The 20,202-nt window shown below is 47.3% G+C and overlaps 1 protein-coding gene across 1 annotated transcript in view; it reads right to left on the minus strand.

Moving 5' to 3' along the window:
* LOC147114124 (glucosamine-6-phosphate deaminase 1) overlaps nucleotides 1-18,842 on the minus strand; it is a 28,247-nt gene extending 9,405 nt beyond the window's left edge. Inside the window, exons 1-5 of the mRNA XM_085995740.1 lie at nucleotides 18,745-18,842; nucleotides 14,199-14,348; nucleotides 11,149-11,250; nucleotides 9,705-9,887; nucleotides 8,960-9,144 (exon numbers count right to left, since the gene is read on the minus strand). Coding sequence (XP_085851866.1) covers nucleotides 8,960-9,144; nucleotides 9,705-9,887; nucleotides 11,149-11,250; nucleotides 14,199-14,322 — 594 coding nt within the window. The 5' untranslated portion in view covers nucleotides 14,323-14,348; nucleotides 18,745-18,842. The remainder of the gene's footprint in view (nucleotides 1-8,959; nucleotides 9,145-9,704; nucleotides 9,888-11,148; nucleotides 11,251-14,198; nucleotides 14,349-18,744) is intronic.
* Nucleotides 18,843-20,202: the final 1,360 nt, after the last annotated feature.

Here is a 20,202-nt window from a genome sequence, read left to right on the forward strand (position 1 = left end):
TTCTCACATCCTGACCATGGTAGAACGCACCACCAGATGGCCAGAAGCGGTGCCCCTGTCATCCACTACTTCGGCGGACGTGGCCAGGGCGTTCATTTCTTCCTGGGTCACCCATTTTGGAGTGCCCGCTGACATTTCTTCGGATCGAGGGCCGCAGTTTTCCTCTGAACTATGGAATGCGGTGGCTCAGGGACTCGGCGTCAAATTGCACCACACTACAGCCTACCACCCTCAAGCGAATGGCCTCTGCGAACTTTTTCACAGATCACTGGAAGCCGCACTGAGGGCCAGCCTCCAGGACGCCGGATGGGCGGACAAGCTACCGTGGGTTCTGTTGGGCCTTCGCACGGCTCCCAAAGAAGACCTTCACTCTTCCTCTGCAGAGTTGGTTTATGGTCAGCCGCTGCGAGTCCCGGGGGATTTCCTGCCAATGCCGACGGAGCCATGGTCCGCGTCAGGCCAGCTTAACAGTCACCAGGAGGTGGCCAGATGTTTCGCGCCGGTCCCCACGTCGCGCCACGGGCTTCAGTGATCGCACGTGCCCACAGAGCTTAAAAAGGCCGATTACGTTTTCATCCGCCACGATGCGTATCGGGATCCGCTCAAGGCCTCGTATATTGGTCCTTTCCGGGTGTTAGAGGCAGGAGACAAAACCGTCAAGGTCGACGTCGGTGGTAAACAGGACCACATTTCAGTCGACCGTTTAAAGCCAGCACACTTGAACCTCGACCGCCCCATCGAGACAGCACAGCCGCCAAGACAAGGTCGGCCACCCATCATCGTCACAACGGATCAAGTGCAATCGCCCGCTCGTCCGCCAGCCGTCCAGCAGCCTCTGCTTCGGGAGTACAGGAGTCGTTCTGACAGGCTTGTCAGACCCCCTCAGTGTTTGACTTTTTCCGTTAAAGAGAATTCTGGGGGGGCGCATGTGGCAGAGCCACTGAGGGACTTTGAGCAACTGTACATAATTCCCTTTAACGAGGTTTTACTCCAAACTAAGCCTGTACCAGTCTGTTAGTGATTTCTGTGTTTGTACATACTGTTTGCATGCACGGGGCGCGGTCCCTTTAAGACTGCGGCAAAGAGTGGGTAAACGCGATGACGTCATGCTGCTAATCACGTGACCACCCAAGCGCGGGACAAACGTGATGACATCATGAAGCCATCCACGGGACCGCCCTGGCAGTCCTCGTGGAGCCTCCGACCAGAAAAGACCTGTTTTCGTGGTTCTCCTGTATCATTCTCAACAAACTGTTTAAAATCGTTAGTTCTGCATTAAAACTTGTTTGTTTGATCGCCTGAGTCGACCTCAGTTCTTAGATAGGAATTTGGCAATTCCTACAATGGGCCCGATTTTTTAAAAATTCATATGGGATGTGGGCGTCACTAGCAAGACCAGTATTTATTGCCCATCCCTAATTGCCCTTGAGAAGGTGCTGGTGAGCCACCTTCTTGAACCACTGCAGTCCGTGTGGTGAAGTGCTGTTAGGGAGGGAGTTCCAGGATTTTGACCCAGCGACGATGAAGGATCGGTGATATACTAAGTCAGGATGGTGTGTGGCTCGGAGGGGAACTTGGAGGTGGTGGTGTTCCCATGCGCCTGCTGCCCTTGTCCTTCTAGGTGGAAGAGGTCGCGGGTTTGGGAGTTGCTGCCGAAGAAGTCTTGGCAAATTGCTGCAGTGCATCTTGTAGATGGTACACACTGCAGTCACGGTACGCCGATGGTGGAGGGAGTGAATGTTTAAGGTGGTGGATGGGGTGCCAATCAAGCGGGCTGCTTTGTCCTGGATGGAGTCGAGCTTCTTGAGTGTTGTTGGAGCTGCACTCATCCAGGCAAATGGAGAGTATTCCATCACACTCCACTATCTACAAGGCACAAGCCAGGAAAGGCTTTGGGGAGTCAGGAGGCGAGACATTCGCCGCAGAATACAGTACCTAGCCTCTGACCTGCTCTTGTTGCCACAGTATTTTGTGGTCAATGGTGACCCCCAGGATGTTGATGGTGGGGGATTCGGCGATGGTAATACCGTTGAATGTCAAGGGGAGGTGGTTAGACTCTCGCTTATTGGAGATAGTTATTGCCTGGCACTTCTGTGGCGCGAATGTTACCTGCCACTTAGCAGCCCAAGCCTGAACGTTGTCCAGGTCTTGTTGCATGCGGGCATAAGAAATAGGAGCAGGAATAGGCCACTTGGCCCCTCGAGTCTGCTCCGCCATTCAATAAGATCATGGCTGATCTTGGGCTCAAAGCCACTTCCCTGCCCACTCCCCATAACTCTTCACTCCCTTATCTTGCAAAAATGTGTCTATCTCCACCTTAAATATATTTAATGACCCAGCCTCCACGGCTCTCTGGGGCAGAGAATTCCACAGATTTACAACCGAGAGAAGAAATTCCTCCTCATCTCACTTCCAAAAGGGCGACCCTTTATTCTGAAACTATGCCCCAGAGTTCTAGATTTCCCCATGAGGGGCAACATCCTCTCTGCATCTACATTGTTGAGCCCCCTCAGTATCTTATACGTTTCAATAAGATCACCCCTCATTCTTCTAAATTCCAATGAGTATAGGCCCAACCTTTCTCCATAAGTCAACCCCCTCATCTCAGGAATCAACCAAGTGAATTGTCTGAACTGCCTCCAATGCAAGTATATCCTTCCTTAAATAAGAAGACCAAAGCTGTACGCAGTACTCAACGTGTGGTCTCATCAATACCCTGTACAGTTGTAGAAGGCCTTCCCTGATTTTATACTCCAACCCCCTTGCAATAAAGGCCAACATTCCATTTGCCTTTTTGATTACTTGCTGTACCTGCATGCTAACTTTTTGTGTTTCATGCACAAAGACCCCAGGTCCCTCTGAAATGTAGCATTTTGTAATTTCTCTCCATTTAAATAATAATTTGCTTTTTTATTTTTCCTGCCAAAGTGGACAACCTTGCACTTTCCCACATTATACTGCATCTGCCAAATGTTTGCCCACTCACTTAGTCTGTCTATATCCCTTTGCAGATTCTTTGAGTCCTCTGCACAACTTGCTTTCCCACCCATCTTTGTACCATCCGCAAACTTGGCTACATTACAATTGGTCCCTTTATCTAAGTCATTAATGTAGATTGTAAATAGTTGAGGCCCCAGCACCGATCCCTGTGGCACCCCACTAGTTACCGTTTGCCAACCGGAAAATGACCGGTATGGACTGCTTCATTATCTGAGGAGTTGTGAACGGCACTGAACACTGTGCAGTCATCAGCGAACATTCCCATTTCGGACCTTATGTTAGAGGGAAGGTCATTGATGAAGCAGCTGAAGATGGTTGGGCCTAGGACACTGCCTTGAAGAACTCCTGCAGCAATATCCTGGGGCTGTGATGATTGACCTTCAATCACCACAACCAGAGTGCAATATATCCAAGTTTGCTGATGAAACAATGCTAGATGGGAAAGTAAGCTGTGAAGAGGTTACAAAGAGCCTGCCAAGGGATACAAACAGGTTAAGTGAGTGGGCAATAAGTTGACAGATGGAATATAATGTAGGGAAATGTGAGGTTATTCACTTTGGTAGGAAGAATAGAAAAACAGAATATTTTTTAAATGGTGAGAAACTATTAAATGATGGTATTCAGAGAGATTTAGGTGTCCACGTACAGGAAACACAAAGTTATCATGCAGGTACAGCAAGCAATTAGGAAGGCAAATGGCATGTTGGCTTTTATTGCAAAGGATTTGGAGTACAAGAGTATGGAAGTCTTCCTACAATTGTACAGAGCTTTGTTGAGACCACACCTGAAGTACTATGCAGTTTTGGTCTCCTTATCTGAGAAAGGACATACTTGCCTTAGAGGTGGTGCAACGAAGGTTCACTAGATTGATCCCCGGGATAAGAGGGTTGTCCTATGAGGAGAGATTGAGTAGATTGGGCCTATACTCTCTGGAGTTTAGAAGAATGAGAGGTGATCTCATTGAAACATACAAGATTCTGAAGGGGATTGACAGGGTAGATGCTGAGAGGTTGTTTCCCCTGGCTGGAGTGTCTAGAACTAGGGGGCATAGTCTCAGGTTAAGAGGTCAGCCATTTAAGACTGAGATGAGGAGGAATTTCTTCACTCAGAGGGTTGTAAATCTTTGGAATTCTCTACCCCAAAGGGCTGTGGATGCTGAGTCGTTGAGTATATTCAAGGCTGAGATAGATTGATTTTTGGACTCTAGAGATTCAAGGGATATGGGGATCGGGCAGGAAAGTGGAGCTGAGGTTGAAGGTCAGCCATGATCTTATTGAATGGTGGAGCAGGCTCAAAGAGCTGTGTGGCCTACTCCTGCTCCTAATTCTTATGTTCTTATGTTAATCATTCTGAAAAGCTAGCAGTTAAAAATTATTAGTTTGCTCTTTTTGTGAGGAGAAAAGGAGGAAACAAAAAAGGGGGGTGCTAAGGCTGGAGGAGAGGCATAGAAATAGTGCAGGACAACAATGTTACTCCAGAGTTCAATACAATGCAGTTGATGGGACCTCTCGCTCTCCTCTCTGTCATTCACACACACGCCAGACGCTGACCATCTCGACCAATACTTGTTCAGTTAAAAATTCAAATATTAATCCAAACAAGAAATTCCATTCATATAAAATCCATTTAGGCAGCAAGAGAACCAGAGGGGAGGTGAGAATATTTTTTTTACAGTTATGATGATCTGGAATGCACTCCCTGAAATGGTGGTGGAAGTAGATTCAATTAATAACTTTCAAAAGGGAATTGGATATATACTTGAAAATGAATAATTTGCAGGGTTATGGGGAGTGGAACTAACTGGGTAGCTCTTCAAAAGAGTACAATGGGCCGAATGGCCTCCTGTGCTGTAAGATTCTATGGCCTAGAAATTGGGTATAGCCTCGCTTGAGGCGTTAGAACTGGCGAAGCGCTAAGTTTATAGCCAGACGAAAGTTATCGCTGCCTGGCGAGATATTGGGTTGCATCGCCCCCAAAGGGTCTTGAGGCGCTAATTCAGCCTCACACGGATCGTTAGGGTGAGTGATGGTTTAGCAATCTTCTGATTCCCTCCATCTGCAGCTGACTTCGGGCACCCTGCTGCAATGATGCCCCAATGGCCATCTGTCAGCATGCACCCATGGCCCTTTCTGGGCACACACATGGACAGATGTCTCAAGGCCTCATGTAAGGGCTCTTGCACCATGGGGGGCATGCGATGATCTCTCAAGGCCTCATGTTACAGAACTTCCCCTTCTTTCCCCTGTAGTCCAAACTGGCCATGATCCAAAAGGAGCAGCATCGAACCGGTGGCGGACCTCCACAAGTGGTCACTCTGACGGATCTGGAGGAGAGAGTGCACCAGATACTTGGAGGACGTCTGTCTGGTCCTGTGACCACTGCATCTGCCGACCCCATTACCGAAAGCGAGGGTAAGACTCTCACCATTTTCACCTGTTGCCTTCCACTTGGTCCCCCCGCCAGCATGCATCCTCAGTGTGCAGCCATGTCAGAGCCTTGCCGCAATCTGGCATGCCTTTCAGCAAAGCTGTCCTTTTGCTAAAGCCACTCTTCCACCTCCCACTTTCAGATGAAGCAGCACCAACTCGGGCTCAACGCGCTGAAGCTGCCAGTGCCAGTGCCACCGGAGGCGAGGACCAGGAGGAATCCAGACCAGCCGTTGCAGAATCCGGGGAGCTGACACATCTACAGACTGGGGATAGTAGTCCCCTGGGGGGGGGGGGGGGGGGGGGGGGGGGAGGGGGGATGCTCTGAGGATGAACCAGTTGCCGGACCAAGCGGCATGCAGCAACGCACGGGGGATAGGCAAGTTCGGCCACCGTCTCCCCGGAGGGCAAAGCAGGTCGTGATGACTGCTGCACAGAGTGCAGATGAGGTCCGTCGCCTGGCTGAGATGAGCAAACAGGCCCGGGTCAGACACACGGAGCTGATGGCTGCAGTGGAGAAGATGCCTGAGTCAATAGATTCATTGGCTAAGAGTATGTTGGACTTCGGGGCAACAATGGACAGGTCTATCCAGGGCTTCGGGGCAACAATGGACAGGACTATCCAGGGCTTCAGCCCAACAATGGAGAGGACTGTCCACGGCTTTGAGTCGGCTATGGAAAGGACTGTTCAGGGCTTCGGACAATCCCTGGAAAGGTCTGTGCAGGGCTTGTCCGAGGCAGTGGAGCGGTCAGCACCTGGCTTGTCCGAAGCAATGGGAAGAACTGTCCAGGCCTTCTCCGAAGCACTGGCACCTGGCACACAGGTCCTCACTGTTGCCACGCAGTCACTTGCTGGGCTCCTCCACAGCCAGATTGACGCAACGCGATCTCTCACTGTAGCCACCCTCTCTGCATCAGTAAGGATCACCCCGGGCCCTTCCAGTCCCATACAAGGCCAGCAATCAGTGGAGCATGCGATTGTGGCGGTAGAGCCGACCCGCTCCCCTCAGATAGCCAGTGTGTCGGCCGACCATGGTGCAGGTGTCCTCTCTCAGCAGGAGACCACTGCACATGCCAGCGCTGGGACGCCTGCATTGCAGCTGCCACCACCTGCGGGCCACACTGCTTCCAGCCATGGTCCCATCAAGCATCCTGCGTCCGCACCCTCCAAGCCCAGAGGTCGGCCAGGCCGTCCCTCAGGGGCTTCTGCGCTTCCAGACAGTCAGCAGGCGTCCCCCAGCCTTGAGGCAGCCACTGGGGTTCAATTACGTCGGAGCAGCAGGGAGGGAAGGGGCCGGGCGCGAAAGAGAAGTCGTTCTCCCTCAAGGGGCCAGTTGTAGAGTGAGGTGCTGAGACGTTTGTTTGTCCAATTGCAAGGACACCCTCATCTGTTGTTATATTTGCAGAAGGTTTGTTGAGTTTTGCGGCTTTGCCGAGCAGTTCACAGTTATTTTGAAAGTTATGGTTTCTGTTGACAATACGTTGTTTAGCTGTAATGAAAGACTTTTGTGCCAATAAACAGAAGTTTCAATGTGGCATGGTGCATGTGACTAGTTTCAGTGATGCTGACATTCAGAGGCCCTCAAACATCCAAAGTGCGCATGAGTTAAGACTCTCATCATTCCGCCACAGGGGTCTCGACACGAGTCCAGATGAGCCTCTGACGTATGGCCCTTCCACTTTCAGCAGCCCTTCCATCTTCCTCCTCCTCTTCCTGCTCTTCCTCCTCCGCCTGCTCTTCCTCCTCCTCATCCTCCTCCTCCTCCGCCTGCTCTGCTGGTCGTTGAGGGACAGCTGGAATTGGCTGTGTGCGTCGAATCGCCAAGTTGTGGAGCATGCAGCAAACGACGACGATGTGTCCCACTTGCTGCAGCGAGTACTGCAGGGATCCCACCGAATCTTCCACACATTGGAGACGCTTTTTGACAACACCAATAGTGTGCTGTTTACTGTGCCTGGTCGCCTGATGGCCGCTGCTGATCAGCTCTTCTGCTGGGGTGTCGGCCACACGGAGTGTTGTCATCAGCTATGGCCAGAGAGGATAGCCCTTGTCCCCAGTAAGCCAGCCTGGTCTTCGAGGCAGCCCCTCAAAAAGGTTACAAACTGAGGTCAGCCGCAGGATAAAGGCATCGTGGCTGCACCCTGGGAAATGCGCGGTGACTGCCATGATGATTTGGCGGTGGTCACCGACCAGCTGCATGTTGAGGGAGTGCAACCCCTTGCAGTTGCAGAAGTCCTAAGGATGATGGCATGGCGCCCTCAAAGCCAAGTGTGTGCTGTCACTCGCCCCCTGCACCATGGGGAAGTCTGCAATAGAAGCGACACCCCGCGCGCCCTCCGCCTGCTTGTGCAGGGTCCGAGGGAAGGTCATGAATTGACGCCTTCGCCTATAAAGGGCTTCTGTAACTTGCCGGATGCAACAGTGGACTGCAGCCTGAGCGACAGTCGCAATGTCCCCAATGGCTGACTGAAAGGATCCGTTGGCATAAAAATGGAGGCCATCAGTCAGTTTAGCCATCACAGACAGAGAGGTTCTGCAGCGTTCACGCGGCTGCAGATCATGACCAAACAGGTGGCACAGATCAGTGACAATGTCCCTCCAGAATCGGAGCCTTCCCAAACACTGCTCCTCCGACATGTCAAGGCTTGTCACCTGCTGCCTAAAGACCCTCGCAGCTTCCCGTCGGATTGGCCAACCTCCATTGGCCCTCCTCCTTCTGGCCAATCCCGGCCCTCTCTCCCGCCTTCTCTCTGCCTCTTCACAGTGTTGGGCGATGAGGCCGTCGCCCTCCAAACAAGCTCTCATTCCGATGCCAGTTGGTCAAAAGGCTTTTAGGTGTAGTGCTGCAAGTGCTTCGGACAGGTTTGAAGGTCCCAAGTACTGTAAAGCTCAAATCCCAGAACTCCGCTCCACATTAGCTCGCCAACTCTCTCTGGCAACGATTGCAATGAGCAGGCCAAGTGGCAGAAGATTCTGCAGTAGAGCTGTCCCCTTTAAATAGCGCCCCCCTACTCCGAGAAGGGCCTGTTAGCCTTCCCTCGAACTGTCACTAATAGCGCTGGGCGCTAAGGCTCCGGGCGCCACCCAATATGCGCTCAGGCGCTCCTAGAAGGCGTTGCACACTGAAATTACATCATGAACTGCTTGCGCTCGCGGGCGCGCGCAAACACTTAGCGCAGGCGCTAAATGTATAGTCAATATCTGAGTTGTCGCTATCTTCATAGCGCCCGCCCCAACATAGGGCATCACCCCAATTCTAGGTCTCTTTAGGCGCCGGCGCTACCAACCCAATTTCTAGGCCTTTGATCTAAAAGAAAATCCAGTTTTGCATTTGTAGCAGGATTCCAAACTGTAGCACTAACTGAACAATCTTATTCAGAGAGGCAACAAGGATAGAGGCTGATAAACATAACTCTCAAAAAGGTACATGTGACTATACCCGACAGGCAAATTTGGTACATTAAATATTCTATGCCAACAGGCTGCTTTCTAAAAAAAAAGGAACAATGCGAATTAATTGCCATTTTTTTACCTCTCTAGCATCCATTACAGTCCCCACTCCAACAGTCAGAGCCATGGTAGGGACTTTAGACAAATCTCCACCGAAGAATCTAGCATTGGCCAATATTGTATCCATTGCCAATGTCTTCACTCTGGTTCGAGACACCAGACTGGAGCCTGGCTCATTGAAAGCAACGTGACCATCTGGACCAATACCTATTCAAAGCCAAAAAAAAAAATTGAACAAAATGTAAGCGTAACAGTTCAACAGAGCTCAATGGCAGCATCACCTGGGGCCAATCCTGTGTGCCAGGAATTTGGGGCAATTTTAAACCTAGCACAAAACTGCTTACAATACCATGGGCTAAATTCCGTTTCTGTCAAAGAGAGGATGGCTGGTGTAGGCAAATAGCAATGTCACACTCACACAAGGATGGCTTGCGTAGGGAAACAACAATGTCACGCTCACACACAGTAGGGAATGCTCTAATGCTGGCATTAAGGCATATTGTTGGGCCAACATAAAGAAAGCATTACTCTGCATCCAACTCATGCTGCCTTTGACCTAGGAGCAATTGATGTTTTTCACTGGATACCAAGAGTGGAAAAATATTTAATTTCTCTCAATACAGACATTCTCCCTTTGACAATCACAGGAACACCCCCAAAAACTATTTTTAAAAGTAATATAACCAGATTACAACTATCAATCATGTAAGTAGCACCAGCTATAGGAAGAGGATATTAATTCTCCTGAGTAGGTCACTGCACAGTACCGCCAATGAACAGTTCAATTCCTCCTGCTGCTTTCATTTTCTCCTCAAAAGCGTTGCACTCAGCCTCCAGGTCAGGAGCATTCCCATCTAGAATGTGTGTATTTTCAGCCAGGATGTCAATGTGCTTAAAGAAATTCCTCCACATGAAAGAGTGATAGCTCTCAGGATGGTCCCTTGGAAGGCCTGCAAGGGAAGTTCAACATACTGTATTGCAACCAGTCACTAAGTAGAACCACTGATCAAATGCACTAGCCTCAAACTGTATGGATATGACCGTTCCAGTATTACACCCACATTACTAAAGAACACAAGTAAACAATATGGACAGAGCGCTGGAATTTTGCAATATCTCAAAGCCAATTTCGGCACCAAGCCCAACCAAATTCTGCCACAAGAGAATGCATCTTCGCAGCAATGGAGGACTTCAGAATGTGTTAGTTACAGCAATGCTGTTCTTAAGTCAGCCTTAACGAGCTGTTCAAATGCAACATGGGAACAACTTTTAATCTCCATCCCTCCCTTTTGGGAAGTGCCAGGCCTCTGCTCAGTACCTCCCTAAAGCAGTGTGGGTGGCACAGGTGTGACCAAGCTGTATCCCAGTATTCTGTGGCACTACATACTGATATCTCTGCCATGCTATCACTGTAATCAATTTTATAAGCGTGTGACAACATTTTCTTCGCTATCTAAAAATATCTATACAATCAAGGTAAAGTTGATCTATTATAGGGGAGTCCTGACCCTCAGTTGGCCAAGAGATATGTTACCCTTCAGATTGGGATTTACAAAATCTCCATACCATATTCATGGAAATTATTCAGTAAATTCAGCATGAACAAAAGTGCACAATAGTGCCAAACTGCTACATTTCATCAGTGGCATTTGTGCAACAGATATGTATCCAGCTTACACCACACTACATTAATAAATACAGTATTTAATATCACACAAGACCTGCCAGTTTCTGAACATTGGATCTCATGCAGCTGACTGAAAGTCAAAAGTAAAACTGCTGGGCCCAACTAAGTGTGACTGCCGAGAAGACTTGTTTTTAGCAGGATCTGGTGGCACTGGCATATGATAAAAGTACTTCATACTTCCCCCCCCCCAACTCATTTCGGTCTCCAATGAGTTTTAGCAAGTAGTCTGCAGGAAAAAAAATGCAGATGAAATATTTCCAAAATGAATGATTTGAATGATAACTTTTTGTAGTATCTGAAACATGACCAGAGCTAATTACTCACTGACACTAAAATTCCTTTCTAACTACACTGCATCAGTGCACCAAGATACGCAAGACAAAACCAATGCTACCAGGTGGCTGCTTCCAGGCCACGTATTACAGAAACAGACAATAAAGACCTTTTTGTTTCAGGATCCAAGTCAGTTTATTCAGAACTTTAAAAATATATATAAATTAAAAATCGTACTGCGCCACACTCACCCACATATTCATCCATGTTGAATGTTTTTACATATTTGAAAGACAGATCTCCATTCTTATAATATTCAATTAGCTTTTTATAGGTTCCTAATGGCGTGCTTCCTACAGAAAAATATGAAATAATACTGATGCACATCAATTCTGTAAGGTCACACAGCAGTAAAACAAACTAAACTCACTATCACCCACATTTATCTTCTCCCCACCCTACATAATGGAACACCAACACAGATCAGTCATTTAATCAGGGATGACAGCTTTGAAAGGAGCCCTTCTTGCTGGCAATGGGTATTGATGCAGATTTTAGTCAGCTGTAAATTTTGTAAAATGTACATCACCCTTCAGCATTAAGCTTTATTTACAAAATGCCTTTAGAACTTAAAAAGTAACACCAGTTCACAGACCAGGACTAATATCTTTAGTTAGAGACAAATGACACTGGGAGCGTGACTGGTCTAATGACATGAGAGACAACAAGAAACCTCTTGGTTTAATAATCATACTTGAAACCAGCAGAAGCCAGGACTGAAGTCAGGAGGTAAGCTCCATTTAGGTTATCACTGCACTAGAGAATAGCACATTCCTATTAGCTTTTACTCCACTCTGCTCCATTCCACTCGCACTGCAATCATAGAATAGTACAGCACAGAAGGTGGTCATTCGGTCCATCGAGTCTGCGCCAGCTCTTTCGAAGAGCAATCCAGTTAGTCCCACTCCCCGGCTCTTTCCCCCTATATCCCTGCAAATTTTTCTCCTTCAAAGTATTCATCCAATTCCCTTTTGAAGGCTACTATTCAACCAGAAACCCTGGATGAACGGAGAGGTCCGTTCGCTGTTGAAAGCACGCGACGCAGCATTTAAATCTGGCGACGCGGTGGCTTACAGTGCAGCTAGGACCAACCTAAAAAAGGGTATCAGGACTGCCAAAAGGAAACAGACACTGCGGATAGAGGATCATTTCCACAACAACTCGGACCCCCGGCGCATGTGGCAAGGCATCCAGTCCATCACTGACTACAAGAGCAAAAACACCAGCCCCCCGGTTAGCGATGCCTCCCTTCCGGAGGAGCTTAACAACTTCTACGCTCGCTTCGACAGGGACAACAGGGAGCCGGCTACCAAAGCCTTGCCACCCCCGGAAGACCAGGTGCTCACTCTGTCGACCTCTGACGTAAGGGGTGTTCTACGCGGAGTGAACACACGAAAGGCTGCTGGACCGGATAGCATCCCTGGACGGGTACTCAAGGAATGTGCTGATCAGCTGGCTGATGTCTTCACCGCCATCTTCAATCTGTCATTGGCCCAGGCAGTAGTCCCTACATGCTTCAAGACCGCTACCATTATTCCTGTGCCAAAACAAACGGCTGTGACGTGCCTGAACGACTATCGACCTGTCGCACTCACACCCATCATAATGAAGTGTTTCGAGAGACTGGTCCTGGCTCACATCAAAGCCAGTGTTCCCGCCTCTCTTGACCAACACCAGTTTGCCTATCGTGCAAACAGATCAACGGAGGATGCAATCACAACTGTTCTACACTCTGCACTGAATCACTTAGATGATAAAGAGACCTACATCAGAATGCTGTTCATAGACTACAGCTCAGCATTCAACACTATCGTCCCCAACAAGCTGGCCACCAAACTCCACACTCTTGGCCTGAACACTTCCCTCTGCAACTGGACCCTGGACTTCCTAACAAACAGACCCCAGTCTGTCAAATTAGGTAACCACACCTCCCCCCCCCCGACGCTGAACACAGGGGCCCCACAAGGATGTGTGCTGAGCCCCCTCCTCTACTCCCTCTTCACCCACGACTGTGTGGCTGTTCATGGTTCCAACACCATCATCAAGTTTGCGGATGATACCACGGTAGTAGGCCAGATCACCTGACGAAGGAGCAGCGCTCCGAAAGCTTGTGATTTCAAATAAAGTTGTTGGACTATAACCTGGTGTTGTGTAACTTCTCACATTTGTCCACCCCAGTCCAACCGGACCGGCATCTCCACATCATCCCATTTCAATGGCTGCTCACATTACTCAGTTGCCCACACATCAAATTTTGAGCAATGACTCACTAGTCCGAATAAATTATTAATCTGAACGGTGTTTCGTCCTGACTAGTTCTGATTAGGTATTCTACTTTAATTTTTAGAGTGCATGAGTCTCTTAAAGCTTGTGTTAGAATCCTAGCAACCATTAAGAAAGTTACAGCAGTCTCAGATGAAAGGGAGGTAGGGAAGAGAAGAACAAGAAAAAACTGTCAAGTGGAACAATCAAGAAGCAGTATCATTGTACAGGAAACTTTGGTTTATCCGGAGGTTGTATGTCCGGAAACCTCGATCTACCGGCAGAAATCAGGAGCCGTTTTGTTAGGTTTTTTTTTCTTCTTCTCGTGGCTTTTTTTCCAAACAGTCAGGCTCTGCAAAGTCTCTCTGAAGCTGTTGCTAAGCTACAGAGACGCTTCTAAGGTACGGCCGACTGTTTAGAAGCTGTTGCTAAGCAACAGTGTTTGTTGCCAGATATGGAGCTGCAAATCTCCGTATGCTTCAACATTAACGCTGGTATGTCCGGCAGTTTTGATAGATCGGCAACAGCTCAGTCCCGTCGGTGCCGGATATAACAAAGTTTCCTGTATTCATGAAGGTGTGTTGGACTGTCTCTCTCTTCTGGCCAAAAATACCATTTGTGGATTTTTTTTGTATGAGTGGAAAGAAAAGAAAGAAATATTGCACATCTCTGGTTGTATTGTTCTGTGGTGACGGTGTCACAGGACATCAGACTTTTGAACTCAGAAATCTGGCTTCAAAGCCAACTAAGATTGTTGGAACACAAGGGACCTTGGTGATAGGAGTTTGGACAGTGTCAACACAAAACCACCCAACACTAAATTGACAGTATCACCTAGAAAAGGCTATTTTTTTTTTGACCAGGGGATAGGTTAATGGCAGTGCTGAACATATACATGGGCACTAAATTCTGAAAGATTCAACAGAACTAAACAACCAACAGTACAGACTCAATTCATATCAAATGTCTTCCTACATACCAGTTGGCAAACCCAGGGTGAAGTACCTGTCTGGACCCGGGTTGAACTGAACGATCCGATTCCTGACGTATTTTGCAGCCCATTCACTGGCTTTTATGTGGTCCTCCAATATAATCAACTTCATTGTTGTTTCTCAAATGTTCAAGTAAACTGTAAAAGAAAAACAAAGCGCTTTGTACTAAATCTTAAAAAGGGCATTACTGCCTCAATGAGGTATTTGGGCCAGGCCTAGATCGTGTAACAAAGCCCAAAAACTCTAGTGCCCTGTTGGCCACAGTATGGCAATTTTCCTTTAAAATATGTAAACGGCAGATACATTAACTCTCACCCATAAGCTAGACAAAGTGTCAGAGAACATTTCCCCTTTAAAAATAGACGTTCATAAATAAAAGTCACTCCCCAGATTGTGTGGTGGGGAGGAAAGAGAGTATTATTCTTGTTAAATTACAGTAGACTGCATCTGAAAGTTGAGATACAATGAATGTTTGCTAAACATAATTTAAAGCACCTCCGTTCAGTCCGTATGTGTGACCCCGAGCTTCCGGTCGCCTGTCACTTTAATTCTCCGCTCCACTTCCACTCTGACCTCTCCATCCTCGGCCTCTTACACTGTTCCAATGAAGCTCAACGTAAGCTCGAGGAAGAGCACCTCATCTTTCGATTAGGCACTTTACAGCCTTCTGGACTCAACATCGAGTTCAACAATTTCAGACCATAACCTCGGCCCCTATTTTTTTCTCTCTCTCACATGGCAGCTGTCGATCATTCGATCATTCTGCCATCGCCATTAACACTTCATCTAGAGCCATCTTTTGTTTCTTAACTTGTCCCATTACCATCTCCTTTTGCCTTGCACCATCATTTCTTTTGTCTCTTAATCTCTCCTGCCTTCCAGCCTATCACAGGCTTCCCTTTTGTTCTTTCCTCCCCTTCCCATGTGCTTAAAAACCTGTTCCATCTCCAACTTTTTTCCAGTTCTGACGAAGGGTTATCGACCTGAAACATTAACTCTGTTTCTCTCTCCACAGATGCTGCCTGACCTGCTGAGTATTTCCAGCATTTTCTGTTTTTATTTCAGATTTCCAGCATCCGCAGTATTTTGCTTTTGTATTACAATTTAAAGCCAGCTCTTCATTATTTCTGGGGTGCACATCTTTTCATTCACACCCAGTTCTGTTGTTTCTTCAAATTCTATGTCCTGCAACAGATGGTTCCACCTGGACGGGCACCGAATTAAAATGTCTTCTCTAAGAGAAAAGAGCCATCCATTTTTATCCTGGACCCAAAGGGAGGGTTAACTAATAATTGCAAATCGTTGATCTGTACAATTATTAGCATAAATCAACTTCCAATTATTTCTCCCTCCCCTCCTGTTGTGAGGCTTTTCTGTAAATGAAGAAGTATTGGATAACAGGCTGTCTTTGATGATCATAATGAGCAAAAACTTGCACTGAAAATAAATCAATAGCAGGAAGGAAGTGAATTCCAGACTACTTAGCTGATGATATTCTTGGTGGTTTACATGAAATATACTTCTCCACTTTCCTGACTGGAGCAAGTGAGTGGGGACAGGTTAAAGGCATCACACAGTCCTGACTGCTTCCACTTAGCCTCAACCCAGTTGCTCCCTTGCCTCTATGGATCAACACTGAAGACTGCAGAGACCACAATTATTTCAGTTAAGGTTGAAGGCTGTATCTGTAGAGGCAATAAAATTAGGGATGGGCAATAAATGCTGGCCTTGCCAGCAATGCTCATACCCTGAGAATGAATTTAAGTGCCATTCAATGGGTCACACTACCAAGAGTAATATTAAATGACACCCAAAAAAAATTAACCTACAGGTTTGTGACCAATGACTTCATCCTGGTCATATGCCAATACAGAATGTAGCTACATCAATACATCTTCTAGAAGCATCAGGAACAATCACAAACCACACACAATTCCCTGTCTGACAACGGGCTGAAGAATAGTTCTGCACAAAGCCGAACCTATAAGCCTCTGAATAAAAAACGGCTGAGTATTGAAATTCCGGCACTCAAAAATACCTTCCATCAAATGGACCGGCAACACTGTACCTTCGCACTGACCCTAGAATTGGCTTCCTGGTTGAAGTCATGTAAAGGAAGGCATGAGACAGGAGTCATCAGAGTGTGTTGACAGGAAAGAAATGTCAAGGGATACAAATTTTTTTAAACTGGGAGCTAGCCAGAATTCACCATCAGAGTCTTTTTAAATTCTGAGATTTAATTCCCCATGAGACCTACCTTTGAAAATAGTGCCAATAACTAAATGAGTGGAAAGTCGCACTCAAAATGGAAGAAAATATAATGAAAATTAGCAAAGTTCCTTCCCAGTGAGTACTAACATTGGAAAGGAAAACTGAAAGTTCTGTGTGCAGGAACCATCCGAGAGCAGTGTGACCCAGCAGCCGTGAGCTACACTACCAGCTCTGCACCAATCTCAAAACAGGAAAAAAAAAGCACTGCATATCCATACTTAAAAACACATAGCAGAGCGCTACTAAACAATGCCTGCAAATTGTTGCTAGCAAACAACTGGCTCTTTATTCACCTTAAAGATGTAAACTAGTGGTGTCCAAACTGCAACTTGTGGGCCAGGCATGGCATCAGAGCCCTGTCAATCTGGGCTACAAGATCCAGGCTACTCAAGTCTTACTTCCTGGCTAATAACAACAGAAAATGCTGGAAAAACTCAGCAGGCCAGGCAACATCCGTGAAGAGAAAATAGAGTCAAACCCGAAACATTGACTCTATTTTCTCTTCACGGATGTTGCCTGGCCTGCTTAGTTTTTCCAGCATTTTCTGTTGTTATTTCGGATTTCCAGCATTTTCTGTTGTTATTTCGGATTTCCAGCATCTGCAGTATTTTGTTATCTTACTTCCTGGCTTGTTCCATTTAAATTGTGGGGGCCTGGAAGTTTGAGAAAGGCTGTTCTTAGTCTGTTGTTGCCTGGTCAATCCAAAATCAGAATACCAAGATGTATTAATATTAACAACTTGAGATATAAGTAAATGAATGAGAATTATTAATTAAACTTTACATGTAACCCCTAAGGCTGCACGGTACAAATCTACATGGACCACGGGGGAAAAAATGTCTTGTGCACCACTGCAGTGGACGGTCCAGCTGACCACCTGGAAATACTTTAAACTCGCCTTCACACCATGTTGCAGTTGGTTTGAAGCCCAAACGAGGTGGGACAAACGGGGCATTCACAATCCACTGGGAAACCTGGGCTTGGTGCTCGACCATTGCCTCGAAGGGAGGGAGGGACAGGCAATTTCCACCCACACCAGCGATGAGCTCCTGATCCTTGGGACCATTGCTGCAAGGAAGTCCTATTACCCTCCCCTCAGCCTCCGCAAGTTCCAGGCGGTGGTCAGTCTGCTGCGTGTGCAACTCTTTAGATTTGACCTTTTATCCGCGGGTCTGTGTGCATGGCAGCATTTCACCAATTCGCTCCCTCCCCTCCCGACCTCTGAACACCGAAGCCCAACAGGGGTCCGCACCCACCGTTTCCCGCCTTGGGTGCGGAGCAAGTGGCACAGGGTGGGTGCGGACACGACGTTTCGCTCATTGGATGGTCCACGGTTCTGCGGGCAGGAGGCGGGCAAAAAGGTGCAAGTCCCCAGACTGCATTTCACACTGAAGCACCGATGCAACAGCCTCGCGCCCGAAGCAGACACCAGTTCGGCTGCAGTCACCCAACACATTGCAACACTGAAGCTATTTTTGCAGCAGTGCAAGATCTGCAGTTTCGGCGCCCTGTTAAAGCAAACCTTGGCTGACACTTCTTGCATGTGGAAATGCTCCACTTGTAAAGTTGAACAAACCATGAAGAATCCAAGTTTTTAAAAAAGTGGCAAAAGTGTCATCTGAATATTGGGGGAGAATCAAGATGAGGTGGGAAAAGCAACAGCATGTGTAGCCAGAAGAAGCCATCCTCCTTCCATCCCCACCCCCCTCAAACAATCATCATTGGTATATTTTTCCATAAAATATTTAACGTTAAAAAAATCTTTACAGCAGGTATAAGCGGCACAGTTTTGGTTTTCTAGCCATTGCAAGAGACACACACTTTAATCAGGGGCAACAAAAAGGTTAAGCGGAACTGTAAATGCTTACTGCATGAAAAAAGATCTCTCATTGTACAACACAGACTGAACAATTCATTAAATCTCGGCAGCACGAAAAGGACAGCTAATAAACCCTGATGCGGATAAATCAATCCAGGAAAATCCCGGGCACGCTGCGACCCCGAAGCCGTGAAACTGACGGTGATGAGATATTTTGCTGGTTACCGCGGAACAGGATCCACTTCAACATTTGATTGTCGACCGTCCTCCCTCACGACTGGGATCACTCCCCGGGACTTGCAGTAACCGGGCTCGCTCCGTCTAACTGTTACCCAACCCGAACAGTGCACACTGGCCCAGACTCACCTTTATATTTTTAGCACGTCATGGTTTTTTTTAATTTTATTTTAAAATAACACCAACAGCAAACGCCAGCGTCTTACCCTCGTTACTTAAAACGTCAACCTCTTGTGTTCTGAGCTTCCTTCTCTTATTATTACCCACGCGCAAAAAGAGGGAGCAGTCATATGACTTTGCTGCCGGTCAGATGATCGGAAGATATAGAAAAAAGTGAGGGAAATCACAAAATTTGCAATGCTTGCGAGGATCATCAGGAATTAACCACCAAGTCTTGTGTTCGAAGTTTGACGCAAGGTTCCACACAATGAATCAAACACAGAATACTCCAACGATAGCAAAATACTGCAGATGTTGGAAATCCGAAATAACAACAGAAAATGCTGGAAAAACTCAGCAAGTCAGGCAACATCCGTGGAGAGAAATTTGAGTTGACGTTTCGGGTTTGACCCTTCTTCAAAACTGGAGAGAAAAGGAACTAGATCGAAGGCAGGGCTGCGATCGGACAAAAGAATAAAAGAACCAAAAGAAGTAAAAGAGATTAGAAGCTGGACGAGATGGTAATAGGCTGTGATGAGGTGTAAAGTGTACTGGCAGGGCAAAAGATAGCTGCCAGGTGTGAGAGAGAAACAAAAGGAAAGGGGGGGGGGGAAAGGAAAGGAGTGGAAAAATATAAGTGAAAATGAAATAGGGGCCGAGGTTATGATCTGAAATTGTTGAACTCGATATTGAGACCGGAAGGCTGCAGAGTGCCTAATCGGAAGATGAGGTGCTGTTCCTCGAGTTTACGTTGAGCTTCCGTGGAACAGTACAAGAGGCCAAGGACGGTGAGGTCCGAGTGGGAGTGGAGCGGTGAATTGTATACTGTATTCGCTGCTCACGATGCGGTCTCCTCTACATTGGGGAGACCAAACGCAGATTGGGTGACCGCTTTGCGGAACACCTCCGTTCAGTCCGTAAGGGTGACCCCGAGCTTCCGGTCGCCTGTCATTTCAATTCACCGCTCCACTCCCACTCGGACCTCACCGTCCTTGGCCTCTTGTACTGTTCCACGGAAGCTCAACGTAAACTCGAGGAACAGCACCTCATCTTCCGATTAGGCACTCTGCAGCCTTCCGGTCTCAATATCGAGTTCAACAATTTCAGATCATAACCTCGGCCCCTATTTCATTTTCACTTATATTTTTCCACTCCTTTCCTTTCCCCCCCCCCCCCCTTTCCTTTTGTTTCTCTCTCACACCTGGCAGCTATCTTTTGCCCTGCCAGTACACTTTACGCCTCATCACAGCCTATTACCATCTCGTCCAGCTTCTAATCTCTTTTACTTCTTTTGGTTCTTTTATTCTTTTGTCCGATCGCAGCCCTGCCTTCGATCTAGTTCCTTTTCTCTCCAGTTTTGAAGAAGGGTCAAACCCGAAACGTCAACTCAAATTTCTCTCCACGGATGTTGCCTGACTTGCTGAGTTTTTCCAGCATTTTCTGTTGTTATTACAGAATACTCCAAACTTGCAACAGAGAGCTAGCAAAGGCCATTGTTTTACGAA

The sequence above is a fragment of the Somniosus microcephalus genome, chromosome 8 (genome assembly GCF_052327205.1).
Source record: "Somniosus microcephalus isolate GS21.2 chromosome 8, FLI_Smic_1.0, whole genome shotgun sequence".
NCBI classification, from domain to species: domain Eukaryota; kingdom Metazoa; phylum Chordata; class Chondrichthyes; order Squaliformes; family Somniosidae; genus Somniosus; species Somniosus microcephalus.